Genomic DNA, 20,120 nt, shown 5'->3' with positions numbered 1-20,120 from the left:
TTCCTGGAAGACCGTTGGCTGGAGAGGCGTAAAGTCTTGAGCCAAGCTTCCCTGGGGTCTAGATCCTAGGAGTTGCATTGCATGATGGGAAGAAGGGCATAGCCACGTTGGCATCTCGGGAGTTACATGGATTTCTCTTCGTGATTCTGCTTTTTCTCTCAGTAGTAAAACAGCAACTTCTTTATCAAAATGGGTCATTTTCAAGTCTCAGAGAACTGGACAAATTAACAAGGGCCAGTGGTTTCCGGTTCTTTAGTGAGACATCCTCAGACTGTTTTCTTTTACTGATTAGAATGAGTCATTCCCCAGGGGTCTTTCTGCAGTGACCTCTTTATGCCCAGAACGGGACATTGCTGAGAAATCCCGGCATTCCCGTTCAGGGGTCCGTAACCTCTCTTCCACTGCTGACTGGGGCAGCTTCCCCTGCTTACATGGAGATGCTCGCAGACCGTAGAAATGACAAGGAGCATGGCATTGAGGTCACTCCCTCACAGTCTGCTCCCGGAGAAGGAACACCGCAGAGGCAAGAATACAGTTTTGACGGAGTTGAAACCTTCCAGGTTGTTCGTCTTGTTGACGCCTGTGTGAGCCTTCCCCAGGGGAGCCTCCCTTCCTGCTGCCATCGTCTCTTCTGGTCTGGTAACATCAGAAAGGTGGCCAGAGAATGTCCCATGGGGTAGAGTCGTAGAAGTTAGCTAGATGGGGGCCAGAGGCAGGCCTAGGAGTGAAAGGCCTAGAATACAGCCTCTTCCCCACTCCCCGACCATGACTGCAGACCGGTTCACACTCTGACCCATCCACCTCTGGACTTGCCCCCAGTAGCCTCTTGTGTGGTGGTCGCCTCTGTCCAGACTCCTCCGGTCAGGGCCCCTCCCTGACCGTGCTCTGAGGGGTGGTAATTAGTGGTAATTCAGGTAACGTAGAAGTTGAAATGTCACACTGCATGAACCTCGTGGGACAATTCAGTAGGATTTACTTTGGAAAATTATTCCCTTCTTTAAGAGATGGAACATGAAGAATCTTGTGGAATAACAGACTGAAGGAACTTAGGAAATGTGGACCCTCCTTTCATTTGATAGCTGGGGAAACTGAGGCCCTGAGAACAGACTAATTTAATTAACTAATTAGCAGAGCCACGGCCTGAATCAAATGTGGTTTCATAGCTGTTTTTCCTGTGCCCCTTTTAGTGTTAGTAAGTTGCTATTTCACATTCTGTAAAATGTATCAGGGCACTTGGTGTTTGGATACAAGAGGCCTAGAAGGGTCTAAAGCAGACATTTAAATGGGTGCCGTGAGCCAGGCACTGTGGTAGAGAGACTTACAGGTTCCACAGCACACAAGGGTCCCTGTCCCAGAGGAGCCCCTGGGGAGGAGAAAACCACGAGCGCCTCACAGTGCGGCGTGGTTGCTGGTACCGTGGGAGAGACCCCCGAACCAAGTAGGCGGTGCGGGCGCGACCGTCGAGGAAGGGCCTGTGGGAAGAGGCCGCTGGGGCCCGGGGTTCTGGCATCTGCGTCCCTGGGTCCTGTCCTCCCCGGCGCCCCTCCACTCTGCCCAGATCCACACGTCTGTGCTGCGAGAGCGTCTTGGCCCCCGGTGAGCGAGTTGACACAGGCAGGACCTGTGCTTCCTGCGTCAGCGTGTGAAGCATTGCCTGCTGAATGGTGTCTGGTTGCTCTTGTCAGGGAGATGCTCTCGTCACCGGGTGTCCCCGCCGACAGGTCTCTGGCCCTCCTGGCACAGTTCTGTTCTGTGACTTCATAGCAGCAGTAAGAGCTGACAGTGACCCTGCTGAGGCACAGAGGACTGGGTTTTTACATCAGCGGCTTTGGAGCTAAGGGAATAAGAAAGAAGGGCTGAGGTTCCCATCCTTGGCAGATGTGGACTCTGCCCCGTCTTTCCGGAAGTCATCGCCCGCTTGCTCCTGGGTCGGGCAGGGCTCCCCAGATGTGCCTGGGGGGTTCTGATGACCTTTCTTCTGCGCCGCCTGACTCGGGCTGGGTTGTGCAAAGCTCAGGGTGGTTAAGATGCCAAGTGGAAGCGTGTAAACAGGTGAACTCTCGGATCCACGCTCTGCCTCTGACACAGCTGTGCAGATTGCCCAGCTCCTGGCGAGGGGCTCTGCTGGTGGGTGTCTTTGTGCCTTAGACTTTGCGTGGCGACGGCAGATGCTTCTGCTTTTTGTTTCGGTAGCCTCTCCGCTTCCTGCCGGAGCGGCTCCACGCTTCTAGTTTCCACTAATCACAAGTCGCATCTGCTGTCATTTCTCTTCCTCCAAATGACATCACACACCTGCTTTCTGGAAGGGAACCACAGGCTGTAGTTGCAGTCAGAGCCGGATTCTGACATGTGAGTGACTTCGCTTGGGAGTCCACAGGCTGCCATGGCAGCGTGAAGTCAGACCCTGGGATATGTTTGCCCGAAGTCACCTTGAGCTTTGCTTGTTTTTCAGGTTGCGGTGCTTTCGTCCACAAAGGCTGCAGAGAGAGTCTGGCCTCCTGTGCAAAGGTCAAGATGAAGGTAAGACGTTTCTGAGCGGACCAGTCCTCGGGGTTGGGAGAGGCCAGGTTGTGGTTTTTGTTTATTGGGATCATCTGATACCAAGACTGAGACCAAAATAACCAGACTGTAGTTTGTCTTTAAAGCCATGGAGTCTCTTGGTTAACGCACTCGGGAGCCTGTGGGTTTCAGAACTCCCACGTTAAATACACATTTCTCCATGATGCGAATGTGTCTGGTGGTGTTACGGTGGTTTTCTTCTTAACCGTGTGTGCCCGACTGCCTGGACGGTCACACACCTGGCTTCCTCCTGGTGCCATTCAGGGGCCTTGACCTCCCGAGGAGCCAAGGCGGGAGGGGAGGGGGTTAGGGTTTGGGCACAGCCTGCCTGGCAGCACTTGAGTCCGCAGGGCACAAAGGGGTTGGCTCTGGGCACATGACACAAGAACAGGAAGTGCCAGGCATGTGGTAGCACCTGCTCTGGGAACGCGCACTGCACAATAATGGGCGCTGCTTGTCAGGTGGCCCTTCAGGAGAGTGGGTGTGGGGCATACCCCTAGGTACCCTCTGTGGTTTCTGGTGTTCCGGCCACCCATAAATCAATGTCCTTTTGTTCCTTGTCCGAAGAGTGCCCTCCAGCTGCCGTCTACACAGACGCTCAGGATGCTGCCTCGGTCACCAGACATTTATCTAAGCGCAGTGGCCTCGTGCTTGAGTGCACGTTAGAGCCTGCTCAGGGACTTTTTAGAAGACCGCTCACTGTGGCCAGCTCCCAGAGCTGCCTGTTCTGGGGCAGGGCCCGGGAATTCGCATTTCCCGCAAGTTCCCAGATGATGTGGCTACCACTAGTCTGAACTAGTGTAAAAATGATAGGCTTCTGAACCCCAGATCTTACCAGGCCATGGACATAAATTTGTTTGGCTCTTAAAGTAATGTTTTGTTTTTGTTTTTTGGTTAATGCAGTTATTAAAAAAATCGCATTTCATATCAATTTGGATTTCTGATTTCTCCTTAAAGAATTGGAAGATCTCACAACCCTGGTTGTTTCCTCTTACCCAGAATTACCGATTTTCACCTTGCTTGTTTTCCTTTTCTCCGTAGTATTTACCACCTTCTCAGGGTCTGTGCTTCACAGCTTGTATTATTTATTACATTGGTTTTACATGGTCTGCACTCCCCAGCCCCCCACTAGAACATAAGCCCCAGACGTGCCGAGCAGTCTGAAGTCAGGAATGTTTGATCTGTTGATTGATCCTAAGCATCCAGAATGGTATCTGTCTTCTGGGTTTCCTAAATGCTGGGAAGATGGACGGGAAGTGGTAACGCACTGGGGCCCCAGTGGCTGCTGTACCCTCCACAGGATGTGTGGATTGCCTCTCCTCCCACTTGTCTGTCGTTCGCTGCCTGTCGTTCCCTGCCTGCCCGGCCCCACAGGCATGGAGTTTGTGATCTCTGACAAGACAGCGCTGCTGGGAATGTCCTAGGTTCTCATGATGGAAATGTAGCATCTCCCCTAGAAGAGAACACAGCCTGAAAGTGGGGGGGGGAGGGGGCATTTTTTAATTTGGAAACCACCTGCTTCCACTAATGATTTCTCTCGGTAATTGGTGTAGTCTGTAATTTCTCACTCAAAGTGTTTCTGTCAGATGCTACAACAAAAGCCTCAACTAAAATTAGCGCTTCACCTGAGAACTATTTGGTACCTTGTTAATGCTGGCCACTAGAGAAAGAGAAAAAGGCACAGAAGCTGGCTTAGGGAACCCGCATTCTAGTGGGGAAGATGGTGAGCGGGCTGTGGCCGTAAATGGGGGAGAATCTCCGTGGAGGCCTGTGCAGGATTCTCAGGGGCTTCCAGCCACCGCCTTGGGAGAGGAGGAGAAAGAAGGTGATGCTGGCTTCACTGAGGAGGTAGTTCTCGCCTGGTCTTGAATAGAAGAATGTCCCATTGCGAAGGCACAAGGGCATTCCGGGCAGGAGAGGCAGCCTTTGTGGGGCCATGGCACATGGTGGGTTCAGAAGAGAGCCAGTGGGGGTGACGGGCGGGATGCTGTGGCCCGTTGGCCAGGAGCCAGGCTGGCTCTCTCTCTGCCCTAGGCTTCTTGAAGTCTACAGAAAACAAGTTGTGGACACAGCCTTCATCTACTTATTTATTTCCTTTTCCTCTTCGTCCAGCAGCCCAAGGGGACCCTGCAGGCACATGACACATCTTCGCTGCCCACGGTCATCATGAGAAGCAAGCGTAAGTAACTCTGCCCTCCTCTCTTCCAGCTTTTTGACTCTCTGGTTCAGGACTTAAACATACTTCTGTAGTAATTCATTTGTTACTCTTAATCAAGATTTGAATATTTATTTCGTGTTAAGTTAGAGAAGGCTGCAGGTTCATTGACCAGAAGCTTCATGTTCTGCCATCTGGCTGTCTTAGAAGGCTCTAGAAGGGTGTGTGTACTTGCTTAAAAGGCAGCCCTGTGTCCCTGTGTTTAAGCAGGTGACACCGTGCATCTCGAAATTCCTCTTCCGAGGGTCGACGCTTGTTTTTAGGGCCTCACAGTTGCATAAAGAAAATGAGATCTTGCTGATTGAACTTCTTAGTTCATAAACTGTGAAGTTAAGTAAATCATTCTCTTTTTTCCCAATGACTTCAGGTGGTACTTCAGAAAACTGCGTAAATGACACTGTTCCATCCACATCATGCTGCCTTCACCAGTGTGTGCAAGGCTCCACTTTGGTTTTCCTTCACGTTCTCCCTTTTTCGCTCTCCACACCCCCATGCCTTTCCCTCCTTAGCACCCACTGTAGTTATTTAACACATCTCTTTCCACTCAGCTCCGTTGTCACACATATGTCTGTCTCTGAAAATGTCTCTTACTGTTTCACGTGTCAAATTTATATTACATAGGACCTATGCTTATTCATCCTTTTCTTCCCCATCTGTCACTTTGAGATTTGCGCGTGTTAAGTGTCAGCTGTTGCAGACTGCAGGATGTGCTCTTTCACAGACCTGCTCCCCACTTTCGTTATCAGTCCCCCCTCCCCGCCGAAATCACCACAAGTGACGCAGTTCTGAGTATCATCTTAATTGGCCCCTACAGACACCTGTGTGGGACTTACCCCAAGGCAGTGTTTTTCAAAGTGTAGTTCCTGGATCCATCGGAAGTGCAAGTTCCTGGGCCCCGCCCAGACCTACTGAATCCGAAATTCCAGGGGTGGTGCCCAGGGCGGTGCTCCAGGCCCTCCAGGTGAGGCTGGTGCACTGGCCTGAGAACCAGTGCCGCTCGCCTGGTTGCTCTGAATTCTTCCAGGAGATGGGGAATTCCCTTTAGGGAGATTGAGGCTGCTGGCTGCCCATCTCTGCGAGTAGATTTCTGGAAGAGAAGTTTCGCCAGACCGACAACCACCTTTGTCGGTGATCCAGCCTATTCCAGCACCTTTTACCAGTCTCATCTTCCTTAACTTTTTTTCCGGGACATTATCCCTCACTTCAGAAATCTGTGTGCTTCCATATCAGATAAAATGACATAAAATGACGTCTTTTTTTTTTTTTTTACGTCTTTTTTTTTTTTTAAGGCTACCTGTCTTATGCCAGGTTGTGTGTGTTACCTGTGACGTGACCCCCACATGTATTTTTATTCCTGTGTTACCACCCCCCTCCCCTAACGCGTGTGGTGTAAGAGTACAGATAGATAGTGGATTCAAGTCGTGTGGGTCGGAGCCAAGCGCTAAGGGAAAAAACCTTAGACATTTACTGCATCCCCACTCCGTCCGTCGTCGAAACGAATGACGGCAGTTTCAGTGGGTGCTCGACAGGTTTAAACGAGACCAAACCTATAAAGTACTTAATGGTAGGCCTCCTTAAGTGTTAGCTTTGGCTACTGTCCCCATCACCACAAAGAAGGAAACTGAGGCTCAGAGATACTAAGTCACTTAACCTGAGTGGAGTAGGGATCGGTTTCAAAGAAGGGAAATTATAACTTTCACTACCGCCCCCATGCTGTCCTTTGAAAACAGAATTGTTCTGGGGCGCCTGGGTGGCTCAGTCGGTTAAGCATCCGACTTTTGGCTCAGGTCATGATCTCGCGGTTTGGGAGTTCAAGCCCCGCGTTGGGCTCCGTGCGCACAGCCTGGAGCCTGCTTTGGATTCTGTGTCTCCCTCTCTCTGTGCTCCTCCCCTGCTTGCACTCTGTCTCTGTCTCTCTCAAAAATAAGTAAACATTTAAAACAAAAAAATTTTTTTTTTAAAACAAAGTTGTTCTTGGGGTGTCTGGCTGGCTCAGTCAGTGCAAGTCTTGATCTCAGGGTTGTGAGTCTGAGTCCCATATTGGGTGTAGAGGTTACATAAAAAAGTTTTTTTTTAGTTTAAAAAAAAAGAAAGTTGTTCTTTATCACTTTTAGGGTTCTGCGTAGCATGACCTCACTCAGCCTCTCCAGCTCTTTCTACTGATTCTTTATATACATCTTCCTTTCTCTTCTACTGGTTCCCTCCTTTCCACATTCATACGACATGATTATTTCCGCTGCTTCCTTCTCACAGCTCTCTCCTCATCAGTGTCCTGTCTTCCTTCTGGCCCATCCACAGCCTTCCCACTCTTCAGGAACCGGTGTTTGTTCCTCCATCAGATTCTGTCCGCTCGCTGACATCCCTCCCGCCGCACTGAGGCTGTGCCCTGGGCTCTTGAACACTCGGGCATAGAGCCCCCTCTCTGTTGGGGCGGGGCCCGCATCTCCGTCCTTGTGTGCTTCCTGCAGGAGGGGTCTGGTTGTGTGCAAATGTAGCATGTTTCTGGTGTTTTATTATATCACCTTCTTCTAAATAGAATTTGAGTTGGAAATTAATGGTTTTTATTAATTCTGATGAAGTCAAAAACATCCTGAAATACCGTGAAGTCATAACAGCTGCCCCAGTACAATTTCCTCTAGTTCTTGACACTCCTGGGGACAGACAGACGATGCAGCTCGCATCTGGGACAGGAGCTCAGTTACCAGGGAGAAACCACTTGTTAACCCAAACGCTGGTGTGTCCAGTTGAACATGAAATCAGCTCTGCTTTCCTCTCTGGTCACGTTCAGGAGAAATACGCACTCTGAGAAGAACCTACTGTGTGACCTTAAACATATGTTGCATCTCACCCAGCTGTAAATTAAAAGAATTGGTCAAAATCTGTGTTCTCAAACAGCAAAAGCATCACTCAGGGAGCTCGTAAAACGTATGGACGCCACAGTGCCCGCCCCAACGGCGGACAGGGCAGGGAATTCGCACGTCTGACCAGCACCTCAGAGCTGCTGGGGAGGCACCCCCAAAGCACTGACCTTCCAGCCCTGTGGTTCCTTTTATCCCGAAAATTCTTTCAATTTTGTTTTATTTCCCTTTGAATTACTCTGTTTTCCTCTGAATTGAATTCAATTTCATTTCAGTTTATTTTCCTTTGAATTACTTTCTCTGTTTGAATGCACTGTTATCACACGATTCTTTATCCCTGTTGCCTAATCTCCATCCCACCCACATGAAACCACTCTTCTTAGTTTTATATATTTATCTTCTTCAACTTTTTTTATTAAAATAAAGCCAACACCAATTTGGGTTTATTAATTTTTCTTTTTTTCTCCTTTAATATTTGGATGAATCTTTTAAAAAAAAAATTTTTTTAACATTTATTCACTTTTAAGAGAGAGCACGAGCGAGGGAGGAACAGAAAGAGAGGGAGACACAGAATCCAAAGCAGGCTCCAGGCTCCAAGCTGTCAGCACAGAGACCAATGTGGGGCTCGAACTCACAAACCGTGAGATCATGACCTGAGCTGATGTTGGACACTTAACCAACTGAACCACCCAGGCACCCCCGTTTTTCTCTTTTTTTGTTTTTCAAAAAAAATTTTTTTTTTAATGTTTATTTATTTTTGAGAGACAGAGACAGAGACAGAGTGTGAGCGGGGCAGGGGCAGGGAGAGAGAGGGAGACACAGAATCTGAAACAGGCTCCAGGCTCTGAGCTGTCAGCACAGAGGCCGATGCAGGACTTGAACTCACAAGCCGTGAGATCATGACCCGAGCCGAAGTCGGACGCTTAACCGCCTGAGCCACCCACGTGCCCCTTTTTGTTTTTTTTTAAACATGAGAGTCTGTTGTGTAACTTTGTTTTGCACCTTGATTTTCCCCCCATTGCAATGTTATCTTGAAGATCTGTGTCGGTTCATGGCGACTGTCCTCATTTTTTCAAAACGACATAGTATTCCAGTATGTGACATGCCATCATTTATTAATCAGTCTTCTCTTGATACTCGTTTTTGTCTTTTGTAGTATTTTGCTTTGATCACTAGTGTCGCATTGAATAACTTTGGACGTATGTCGTTTCAAGCATCACACGTGCATCTTGCAGAATAAGTGTGCCCTGAATTGGAATTACTGGATCAAGGGGTATAGGCATTTGCAGCTTCACTAGGTGTTGCCGGACCATCCTCTGTAGAGTTCCTGTACTCACTTACACTCCCAGGGCAAATCTAACCTGGAGACGTTTGCTTCTGTTTGGCATTTGTCGGAGGAGTCCGCCCCGGTGAGCTTGGAAACGTGTGTTTCAGTCTGTGCCCTCTCTTCCTTCACAGCCTCCCAGCCCAAGGAGCGCCCCCGATCCGCGGTCCTCCTGGTGGAGGAAACCACTGCCGTCCCCATGTTTGCCAGTAGACGGTCACAGCAGAGTGTCTCACTCTCCAAAAGTGTCTCCATACAGAACATTGCTGGGTAAGTGGGGGTTTAAACACAGCTCGGTTGACATCTAGGTGACAAGAGTGTAATAAAGTAATCCTATAATTTGACAAAAAGATTCTCATCAGAAAAAAAATTGTGTAAAGTAATGACTTGGTGCACATCCAGGTGTACAGACGAGGAGAGTGGGGATTACGTTTTGAGGCACTGTCCTGACCGCCATTTTGTGACAAGGATCCCCTGTCAGCCAGGTTGTCCTATGCTTTGTGCACAGTCAGCCTCGCTTTGAAGGATCCCTAGTTATAAAGGGATGGTTTTTAGATTAAAATAAGAAGTGGAAACGGGGGAAATGACTTGTTTCTGAATTTTGTCTGGTAATCACTTAAATTTTCAGATGTTACACTTTCCTGTTGGTCCATTGAACCTGGTGTTTTTGCTTCTCTTTAAATCTCTTTTCTGTCCTTGCGTCTGGACTCTTAAGTCCGTTCCATGGAAGTGAATAATGGGCCAGTTATGACTGTTAGGTCCCCACTCACTCATTTGAACTAAGTTCCTTTTGTGGTCCCTGCAAAAGTTGCTATGGCCCCTGACTGTGCAAGCCCTGGCTGTCACGGGGTTAGCACAGGACTGATTGTGATGTTATTGGCTGCTTTGGGATAAGACTCCTGCCTTCACATCAAGTAAAGAAATCATCTCAAATGTAGGACTCAAAACATATCTTGCACCTCTCTTAACCTAGGCTAGAGTAAAATTCTTAACTAAAGGATACAAAATCTTCTTTTGTCTCTATTTCCTAACCTCTGTGCTGGCTAGTGTTTCCTTGCTAAAAAAAAATGTTCCAGGTATTTTTATTTTGTTTTGTCTTTGTAGTGTTGTTCTTCAAAGGCCTTCCTTTCAGAGTTGTTACAGATCAAAACTTGTTTGCATTATGACTTTAAAAAATTGTTCTTTGAATAAAATGTAAACTTTTAAATGACTCTGGCCTGCTCTCGTGTCCTACCGCAATCATTTAGTCCAAAGAATACAGTTTATTAGAAGTGCTGATTAAATAAGTGTGATTATTTAAGGAACAAGGAGAAAGAGTGCAGTGGTTACACAGTGAGTTTCAGATAGAGAAATTTCTTGTGTAATGTGTATAGAGTTTAAAGGAGGAGCATTCTCCCCGCTCTACCTATCATTTAGAAAAAAAAAAAAAAATCAAAGGCCCGTAAGTTCAAGTTTGCAATGATGTCAAGTGCTTCTGACCTTCCTTAGTAGTGTTGCATGTGGCTGGGTTCCTGACGTAAGTAATTTGTCTTCTAATCATTGTGGTGCTTGCCGCCACCTATCATTTTAGAGTTTTTCAGGTACTCCTTTAAGATTGCAGACCGTGGCTTATCAAAATGTGTTTGCCAGTGTGTGCTTCTTTTTGTCCCCAGAGTCGGCAATGATGAGAACATATCAAACACCTGGAAGTTCCTGTCTCATTCGACAGACTCACTAAATAAAATCAGCAAGGTCAATGAGTCGACAGAATCACTTACTGATGAGGGTAAGAGGAAGTTACGGCTGTGTCTTATGCATCTGTAGGGACCGTGTGCCCTTCCCTGAATGCAAGTGTTAATGGAACAACAGTTCCTGCCTCTTCCTTGCTCCTGTGAGGAGTCTCTGAGTTGTCTCGGAATCATCGCATGCTTTGTAACGAACTGGTAATCAGACTTACCAGTTGTTAGATAGTTGTCCATTTGAGGGATGTCGTTGATTTTGTGTGCTTGTACTCTAGCACCAGCACTTTTTCTTCCCCTGGACTTTCACACACCGTCAATTTGTAGCTCTCTCAGCAGGTTATGAGCCTATTCTCTTAAACGAGTGAGGTTACCAGGTCCCTTCCAATTCCTGCTTCACCTGGGAATCATGTTTCAGTCACATTAAATATATGGGATATTTATCACGCTTAGCCAGAATCTTGACTGTAGAGTGTCTCAGTCCCAAACAGGAAAGGATTCTTTTCTAGCCCTGGAATATGCGTTCGATAAGTATCCTGTGTGTTAATGCAGTGTTTGTGTCTTACAAAGTTACCACCCAGGGAAGTCCAGTGTAAGCTTTCCAGAGCTCACAGACCCAAGATTCTGATACTGATCTTTTGATACTTTGAGGAGTAGGTACAGACATGAATGAAGGACAGCTGATGGGGGACTTTGAGATGGAATCCAAACAGCTAGAAGCAGAGTCCTGGAGTCGAATAGTGGACAGCAAGTTTCTGAAACAGCAAAAGAAAGATGTGGTCAAACGGCAAGAAGTGATTTACGGTGAGACCCTCCAATCGCTCTGCAAATATTTGGTTCGCATTGTGCAGCACTTTTAATCCGGTGAATCCCTGGACTGGATGGAAAGCCGGTTTTCAAGTACTTAGCATGTCAAAGATACTCTTTAAAAACTTTGGGGCCTAGAGACATGATCTTATTTCTGTCCTTCTCTTTCTCTTTAAAATTATCTCCTTTAATTTTATTGAACGTTCTGTTTAATATGAGTGCTTATTTGTGCAACGGCCCCAGATAGAGATCGCTTGTGACAGTACAGTTTGAGTCCTTAGCTACACTAGAAACCAAGCACAAGTTTTCTAGGAAACGGGATGCAGTAATTATGAAAGGCTCTGAATCCTAGAAAGACCACTTGGGAAACCACCATTTAAGAGTGATGGAATCCGGTATGCTGTCAGTAGAGTGTTCGGCCACGGGCAATGTGGAGGAGTAAGCGGGAAGCACTTTAGGGGAAGGAGAGCTATGGACCCAGTTTTTAAGTTTTAATTGGGCTCTAAACAGCCTTCAGCCTAAAGTGGGCTCCCAGTAGCAGCGGGTGACCTTTGAAGGAGAATCCTTCAAAAAGAATATTCCTGACCGTCCAGCTTTGTCCTCCCTCAGAGTTGATGCAGACAGAGCTGCACCACGTCCGGACGCTCAAGATCATGAGCGACGTGTACAGCCGGGGGATGATGACCGAGCTGCTCTTTGAGCAGCAGATGGTGGAGAAGCTGTTCCCCTGTTTGGACGAGCTGATCAGTATCCATAGCCAGTTCTTCCAGAGGATACTGGAGCGGAAGAAGGAATCTCTGGTGGATAAAAGTGAGAAGAACTTTCTCATCAAGAGGATGGGGGACGTGCTTGTAAATCAGGTGAGCCACAGGAAGGATCTTTCCCACACAGTGGGGGAAATGTGAAGCTCCGGGGCTCAGTGTTTGTGTTCGTATCTTTGTAAGCATACGCAAATTATTGAATGTCTCTGAGCCTCACTTTCCTGTTCCGTAAACGAGGACAGATTTTCTCTCCTCATGCTGTTTTTTAAAATTAAATGCATACAGGGATGCCTGGGTGGCTCAGTCAGTTAAGCATCCAACTTCGGCTCACAGTTTGTGAGTTTAAGCCCTGCATCGGGCTCTGTGCTGACAGCCCAGAGCTTGGAGCCTGCTTTCAGATTCTGTGTGTCCCTCTCTCTGCCCCTCCTGAACTTTCACTCGGTCTCTCTCTCTCTCTCTTTCTCTCTTTCTCAAAAAATAAACAAACATTAAAAAAGAAAAAAAACATATTAAAAAAATTAAAATTAAATGTATACATAATCTATGTGATAGATAGTAAAAGCCCATGTTTCTTCTTCAGCATCCGTACCATCATCAGAAACAGTGTAGTTTAAGAAATCAAAAGCTAGAGGGGCGCCTGGGGTGGCTCAGTCGGTTGAGCGTCCAACTTCGACTCAAGTCATGATCTCACGGTTTGTGAGTTTGAGCCCCACATTGGGCTCTGTGCTGACAGGTCGGAGCCTGGAGCCTGCTTCGGATTCTGTGTCTCCCTCTCTCTCTGGCCCTTCCCCCTCTCGAGCTCTGTCTCTCTCTGTCCCTCAGAAATAAACATTAAAAAAAAAAAGATGTCAAAAGCTATTTGTTGAAAGTCTCAACTTCCCCCTGTGCCTCAAATCAAAAAGAACTCCTTTGGGGCGCCTGGGTGGCCCAATTGGTTGAGGGTCTCACTTCAGATCAAATCATGATCTCACAGTTCGTGATTTCGAGCCCCTCGTCTGCTGTCAGCACAGAGCCCACTTGGGATCCTCTGTCCCTCTCTCTCTGCCCCTTCCCCATTCGTTCTGTCTTTCAAAACGAAATAAGCATTAAAAACAGCAACAACAAATCTCTTTTATCTGAAAAGCACCTGAATAAAAAACTATCTATAGAATAGTTCATAAAATAGACCTTGCTGACACTGGGTGTGGTATGGTTTCAGTCTTACTCCAAAAACAGTTGGGCCAAAAGCTACTTTGATACTTTCAGATATGCTTGTCACAGACTATTTTTAATGTTTCTTTGTAAAACATTGTCTTTGGGGGGTGGGGGGGAAGCTGTTGCTAGTTTGGCCTTCACAGACAGAAGGGCACAGGTCACCCGCTCTTCCTCCCTCGCAGGTCTGTGCCCCAGGGTAGAAGCAGGGGCTCCATTGCCGGAACCTTTGCCTGAGCGCTAGAAGGGTTGTCTTTTCTTCTGTTCGTGAGCCCAGACCCTTCACTCGTTAATTCAGCGATGCATTCCGTCGTTCATTTTTCGTGTATTTACTGGGCATCTACTCAGTACCAGGTGGAACCACAAAGGCAGATTCAGCGTAGACCTCCGCCTTGCGGAGCCCTCGGTCTCAGGTGAAAACTGGCTCGGTGTGGAGCAGACGCACGCGCAGTGCGGTACCTGCTGTAACGCAGGTGTCTGCGAAGGGCAAGCGGTCAGCTCTGCAAGTGAAGACCTTTCCTCCCTGAGTGTCCTCTTCCAGCAGTTTCCACGTGTCTCTCTCTCTCTGCCCTCACACCTGCACGGGTACCTCATCTAACCTTGACTTGTGCTGTCCGCAGCTTGTTGTATTGAGCACATCCTCTAGTAAGGTCTGTGACAGTAGGACCTTAGTCCCCCGTGGCATCATAGTCCCCCGTGGCATCCACTAATGGCTTCTGTGTGCCAGTTCTAGAATCACCCTGTCACAGTTCATGAGTTCGAGCCCCGCCTCAGGCTCTGCGCTGACAGCTGCAGCCTGCTTTGGATTTGGTTTCTGTGTCTCTCTGCCCCTCCCCCATTCGCTCGCACGCGTGCGCGCGTGCGCGCGTGCTCGCGCTCTCTCTCTCTCTCTCTCTCTCTCTCTCTCTCTCTCAAGAATAAACATTAAAAAAAAATTAGGATCACCCTTTCAGAGCACCTGTATCAGAGCGGGAGCAAACCACCTAAAATATCTCTGCCTTAGTTTCCCCTTTGGTAAAGGGGGAGACCCGGAAAAACTAGCTTCCCTGAACCTTTTTTCAAGATTTTGGGTAAGGATCAATTTGTGTTGCCTTCAGAGATTTTTACTACAGTTGGAAGTCGATGTTTAGGATGCATGATGGGACCACGCACAGAAACACATGGGTTTACCAAGAAGTGAGTGTATCTTCAGATGCGTTGTTGAGATCGCACACATTTGGGACTGATTAAAGGGCCATGCAGAATTGTCAGGCTGCTGGCCTGAGGTACCTGAGATAAGCAGGTCCCTGAGTGATACTGGCTGTTCCTGATGTCTTTCTAACTCATCACGGTGAAATTTTTAAGACTGTCTCACAGAGAACATCTAGTGGGTCCCCTTGTTTTACTACCGTGTTTGTGACAAACGGAAATTAGAACACATGTTGCATTACTTATGTGCATGCCACATAGACATTTCTGTGGTTATTGGATTTTTTTTTTAATTTTTTTTAACTTTTTTTTTTAATTTATTTTTAAGAGAGAGCACAAGTGGGGGAGGGGTAGAGAGAGGGAGACACAGGATCCGAAGCAGGCTGCAGGTTCTGAGCTGTCAGCACAGAGCCCCACATGGGGCTTGAAAATTAAGAACCATTCGAGGTCGGCTGCTCCCGTGTGATGTGTGGATGCGGCTCCCTAGGAACTGTGAAATCAAGACCTGAGCCGAAGTTGAACACTCAACCAACTGAGCCACCCAGGCACCCCTGTTTCTTTAAATATATGTAACGGCTTTATTGAAATAAATTCAAATACCACTTAATGCACCCCTTTAATGTGTATAGTTCAGTGGGTTTTCATGTATTCACGGACTTGTACGTCCATCATCACACTCAGTTTCAGAACATCTTTATGACCCTCCCCGCCCCCCCACAACTGCCCCAGCCCTGGGCACCCACTAATCTGCTTTCTGTCCCTGTGAAGTTGCCTAATCTGGACATAGCTTTGTAAACGGGATAAGATAGTGTGTAGTCCTTTGTGATTGGCTTTTTTCATTTAGAATAGTGCCTTCAAGGTTCATCAGTATTGCAGCATGTATTGGTTGATTTCGTTCCTTTTCGTGGCTGAATAATAATAGTCCATGCATGTATATACCACCTTTGATTATCTGTTGATGGGCATTTGCTTATATCCACCTGGGGGCACTTGTGAATATGGCAGCCGTGAACTTTCATATCCATGCTTTTGTGTGGAGTAAATCTTCCATCCAGGAGTGGAATTTCCAGGTCATGTGGTAGCTTTTTGAGGAGCTGCCAGACTGTTTCCCAAAGCTGCTGCACCATTTTAATCTTTTGAGGGAATTCTTGGGGAGCCACTCTTGGGTTTTACAAAGAGACTGGGAACTCTGTACAAAATGGGGGTAAAACGTCAGCACCCCGACTTACGGCTTCCCATCTCTTTTCTCTGCAGTTTTCGGGGGAGAACGCGGAGCGCTTGAAGAAGACGTACGGCAAGTTCTGTGGGCAGCACAACCAGTCTGTAAACTACTTTAAAGACCTTTACACCAAGGATAAGCGGTTTCAGGCCTTTGTGAAGGTATCGGTGTGAAACGTGGAAAACCCCCATCATTGTCCGGGGCTCTGTGTTGCCGTCTGTTGAGCCGCAGCCCCCTTGAGCAGTTCCTGATGACCCGTTTTGTCCTTTGCAGAAGAAGATGAGCAGCTCCGTCGTGAGGAGGCTGGGAATCCCAGAGTGCATACTGCTGGTGACCCAGCGGATCACCAAATACCCGGTGTTGTTCCAAAGGATCCTGCAGTGTACCAAAGGTGAGCCCCCGTCCTCAGCCAGTCATGTGTGGTGCCGGGGCACTGTTTCCTACGTCCAGCGTCTCCAGAGGCCCCAGTGAAGAGCTCCTGCTTGCTCTCAAACGTCCAAAAGAGATCCTGTGTTCTACCTTAAAAACCCGTTTATTAAGTGAAAACTTGAAATGCTGGGTCACCAGACTTGTGGTGGATGACAACAGGAAGGGAAAGAACCGCTTCCTGATTTCCTCTGGAATTGGCAACCAGAATACCTTCTCCCTGACCGCTGGACGGGGCTGGTTCCCACCAGCTTTCTTCCTAAGTGCTAGACCAGCTGCTGTTTCTCGGGACTTACTGGTCTGTCTGTCCCTGTCTCTGTCTCTGTCTCTGTCTCTCCCCCCTGCCCCTGGGCAGTGGGCAGTTACATTGAAGATGAGGTAAAACAAAGACATAAGTTGAAAAATTGATCCTCCTCTCCCTCCCCGAAATTGTTGGTTCCTTCTACTTTAGGATACGGCATGCAACTGTGTGTTGCCTGTGTCCTTGAAAACATATAACTTTACTTAGAACTAACCTTATGACAGGAATAGGCATATTCCTTTGGTGTGTTGGCTTCACTCTGGTAGCATGTCCCCGAAGGGAAAATGACGGTGGAGCAGGGAGGTAGGCTTCCCCCCGTCTGCCTTGGCTGCAAGGATCCAGTAAAAACAAACTATTTCTTCCTTCAAAGACAATGAGGTGGAGCAGGGAGATCTCGCTCAGTCCCTCAGCCTGGTGAAGGATGTGATTGGAGCCGTAGACAGCAAGGTGGCAAGTTACGAAAAGAAAGTGCGTCTCAATGAGATTTATACGAAGACAGATAGCAAGTCGATCATGAGGATGAAGAGTGGCCAGATGTTTGCCAAGGAAGATTTGAAGCGGAAGAAGCTTGTGCGGGACGGGAGTGTGTTTCTGAAGAACGCGGCAGGAAGGCTGAAAGGTAAGGCTCGCTTTTTGTCTGAGTCTGTTCATGTGTCAGACAAGAGCAAGCAAAAAAATTTCAGGTACTTTTGTTAGCAGTCCACCGGCTGATTTGTCCTAGGGAGCCGCATCCACACATCACACGGGAGCAGCCGCCCTCGAATCGTTCTTAATTTTCTATCAGAAAGGACAGGCCGAGATAGCCCATAAGGTCCTAAACTCCAGTAGGATAAAAAGGAAAGTTAGGGAAAAGGGGGGGAAGGGGGAAGATTCTAAACAGCAAAGCTAGGTGGCCCTGCTCTGTTCCTGCTCCCGGTGACGCCGAGGGCGTGCGTGCCAGGGGCGGCCCCACGGAGTGGGAGGCGGAGGGGGAGCTGGCGCCAGGGCCTGTGTGGCGGTGTGGCTCTCACGGGAGGAGTGTGGGGGTAGGCCCAGCAGCACTGGTGTCCAAAGCGGAGCACGCAGTAAAAAAATCTTAGCGTGGAAAATGCCACAAAAACGAAGGAACAAATTGCTAGTAAAGGAGAGCCCCGGCTCTCCCTCTGGAGGCCGGTGAACATGGTGTGCCTCCAGCAAATGTAGGCAGTTCCGTCGGGCAGTGTGGGCGGGACGTGCGCCAGAGGCTCTGGGAGCCACAGGCAAGGGTGAGAGAAGAGATGGACAGGACTGGGGAGGTGGTGAGACGGCCGAGGGAAAAGCCATTTGGTCATGGTCTGCAGGCAATTAGCACTGACCCTCTTCCATGACCATCATGATGCCTTTGACCCTGATGTTTTCCCTGAAGTCCTTAGGAAGACACACTTGCTTCCTAAACTTCATGCTCTCACTTACCTTCATTGTCAACCTTCTGGTGTCACGTGTCTCTTGTGGGTCGCCTGCGGCCAGCTTCTAATCAAATGTTGTATTTTGACCCAATCTGTAAGGTCCTGACAGCAGGGGACTTTGACCCGATCTCATGGCAGGATGCTCATTATATAATGTGAAATTCATAAAGCAATTTAGGGGGGCGTCTGGGGGGCTCAGTCAGTTAAGCGTCCAACTTGGGCTCAGGTCATGATCTCATGGTTTGTGAGTTTGAGCCCCGTGTTGGGCTCTGTGCTGACCTCTCGGAGCCTGGAGCCTGCCTCCAATTCTGTGTCTCTTTCACTCAAAACATTAAACAAAATTAAAGAATAAAGCAGTTTCAAAAGACAAGAAAACAAACAAGCAAAAATCCCGAGTGTAAGATTACTATAAAAACGCAAGCTGTTAAGGAGGGCAGATTCCCCTACGGAAATGGGCAGCGCATTTGGAGCTGGGGCCTCCGGTGTCCGTTGCAAGGAGTGGAACTGCCATCAGGTTCCAAGTCAGAGTGTGTGAGATTAAAAATACGTCACTTGTTCTGAAGACAGGTGGTAGAGGACCTTCCAGCTGCCAGACCGTAGGGAACTGTTGTGTTTAACTCCTGTCGACTCGATGGGTTATTAAACTTGATGATCTTTATCTCTTTCATCTTTCTCTAAGCGAGAGATCACAAAAAATACTAATTTTCTGTTGGGTTTTAATTCTTTTCTTTTAAAAGATCAGCTACATCAAGTTAAGGAACTTATCAGGAGGTTTGTTCATTCTCTGTGCTTTTGATTGATTGCTTAATAATTGTTCTCATCGAACCTGCGCTCTCTGGGCCCCTACGGCGGCTCTGACCTCCCCAGCAGCACTGAGTCTGCCCGCCCCCATGCCGGCTTCCACAAGCCGCCTGCCCAGTGCACAGCCCCGCTGGCCTAAGACCAAGGCTGGGGACGAAACCTGTGCCTTTCTCTTGTCTCTGACGTATCTGTGACACCGTGGGTAACTGCTGTCGGCCAGCCCCCTAGCGTCCTTGACTGACGTGTCCCCATGCTTGGACCAAACAGCAAAGACGTCCCAGGCAGTCGCATGGCTCCAGAGGTGCATGAAGCGACCCTGCTCAGAGGTTGGGGTCTGTGCAGACGTGCTCGCTCCGCAGTCTGATGGGTGCGGGAAACAAGGGCTGAACGAGGCCGGGGGCAAGCGGTGAGGAGCGGCATTAGACTTACTCATGAAGGATGAAGTCGTGAAGGATGGCCTGGTTTGGGGCGGCAGAGACGGTGGCGGGGACACGGGGACACAGGCCGGGCGGCAGAGAGGGACCCAGTCAGGATGGAGACGTCCACAGCCGATGCTGCTGATCAGGGTGGGCAGACAGTGGGTTCCAGAGTGAGGGTTTTCAGCAGGAGAGGAACACATTGGACAGGGGATGTGGTGAGGAAGCGGCAACGGGACAGGCTGGTGACAGAGACAGGAGAGCCCCTGCCGCAGGGGTTCGGGGCCAGCGCACAGGGCCGGAGCTCCAGCAGGAGCGTGAGGAGGAAGGACCGGAGTGCTTCAGAGGAAAGAAGGATTCCTTCCTGCCCCCAGCACGTGTGTCCCTGCTCCGTGGTGAACTTGAACTCTGTGATCCCTGAGGCTCCCTCCACACTCCGATGCTCTGAGAACCCGCTTCAGGCCTCTGCCCACATTGGCTGCTTCGGGCCATCTTCAGGCAGCCTGGCCCTTGAGAAACGCCTGCCTCCTTCATAAGGACCTGAGTTTCCTAGAGCTGCTGCCTGGAGCCCGCACTTGACTCCTTCCTGCACACGGCACTTTGTGTGTTCACCCCCAAAGCGAAAGCTCCTGGATTCTGGCTGGGGGAGTGCAGCTGTGGCCCAGCAATGGCTTCTATGGCCCGAGGTGCCTCTAGCAGGGACAGGGGCTGGTGCAGAGTCGTCTTCCTCCAGGCGCACTCATGCCAAGAACAGCCAATATGGTGCTGGGCACCCCTCGAACGGGACGAGCGTTGTTCTCCGACCCACCGACCCTGGTCATACAAACCTCAGGATCCAACTGAGTTGAAACTTGTGTTTTGGAATTTTTTTTCTTTTTTGGCAGACACCTGAATTATTTAAAAGTAAATTTC

At 48.7% G+C, this 20,120-nt stretch overlaps 1 protein-coding gene across 5 annotated transcripts in view; it reads left to right on the top strand.

Moving 5' to 3' along the window:
• AKAP13 (A-kinase anchoring protein 13) overlaps nucleotides 1-20,120 on the top strand; it is a 329,213-nt gene that overhangs the window by 291,623 nt on the left and 17,470 nt on the right. For 4 of the 5 annotated variants that reach the window (XM_053223592.1, XM_053223593.1, XM_053223591.1 and 1 more), the window contains 9 exons: nucleotides 2,453-2,520; nucleotides 4,672-4,738; nucleotides 9,091-9,226; nucleotides 10,609-10,721; nucleotides 11,326-11,478; nucleotides 12,091-12,341; nucleotides 15,876-16,001; nucleotides 16,114-16,231; nucleotides 16,938-17,186. In XM_053223592.1, coding sequence (XP_053079567.1) covers nucleotides 2,453-2,520; nucleotides 4,672-4,738; nucleotides 9,091-9,226; nucleotides 10,609-10,721; nucleotides 11,326-11,478; nucleotides 12,091-12,341; nucleotides 15,876-16,001; nucleotides 16,114-16,231; nucleotides 16,938-17,186 — 1,281 coding nt within the window. The remainder of the gene's footprint in view (nucleotides 1-2,452; nucleotides 2,521-4,671; nucleotides 4,739-9,090; nucleotides 9,227-10,608; nucleotides 10,722-11,325; nucleotides 11,479-12,090; nucleotides 12,342-15,875; nucleotides 16,002-16,113; nucleotides 16,232-16,937; nucleotides 17,187-20,120) is intronic. The other variant, XM_027068001.2, reaches the window with a different exon arrangement.

The sequence above is a fragment of the Acinonyx jubatus genome, chromosome B3 (genome assembly GCF_027475565.1).
Source record: "Acinonyx jubatus isolate Ajub_Pintada_27869175 chromosome B3, VMU_Ajub_asm_v1.0, whole genome shotgun sequence".
Lineage (NCBI taxonomy): Eukaryota > Metazoa > Chordata > Mammalia > Carnivora > Felidae > Acinonyx > Acinonyx jubatus.
Note: the sequence above shows the minus strand (reverse complement) of the source record. Positions and strands in the feature narration are given on the sequence as shown.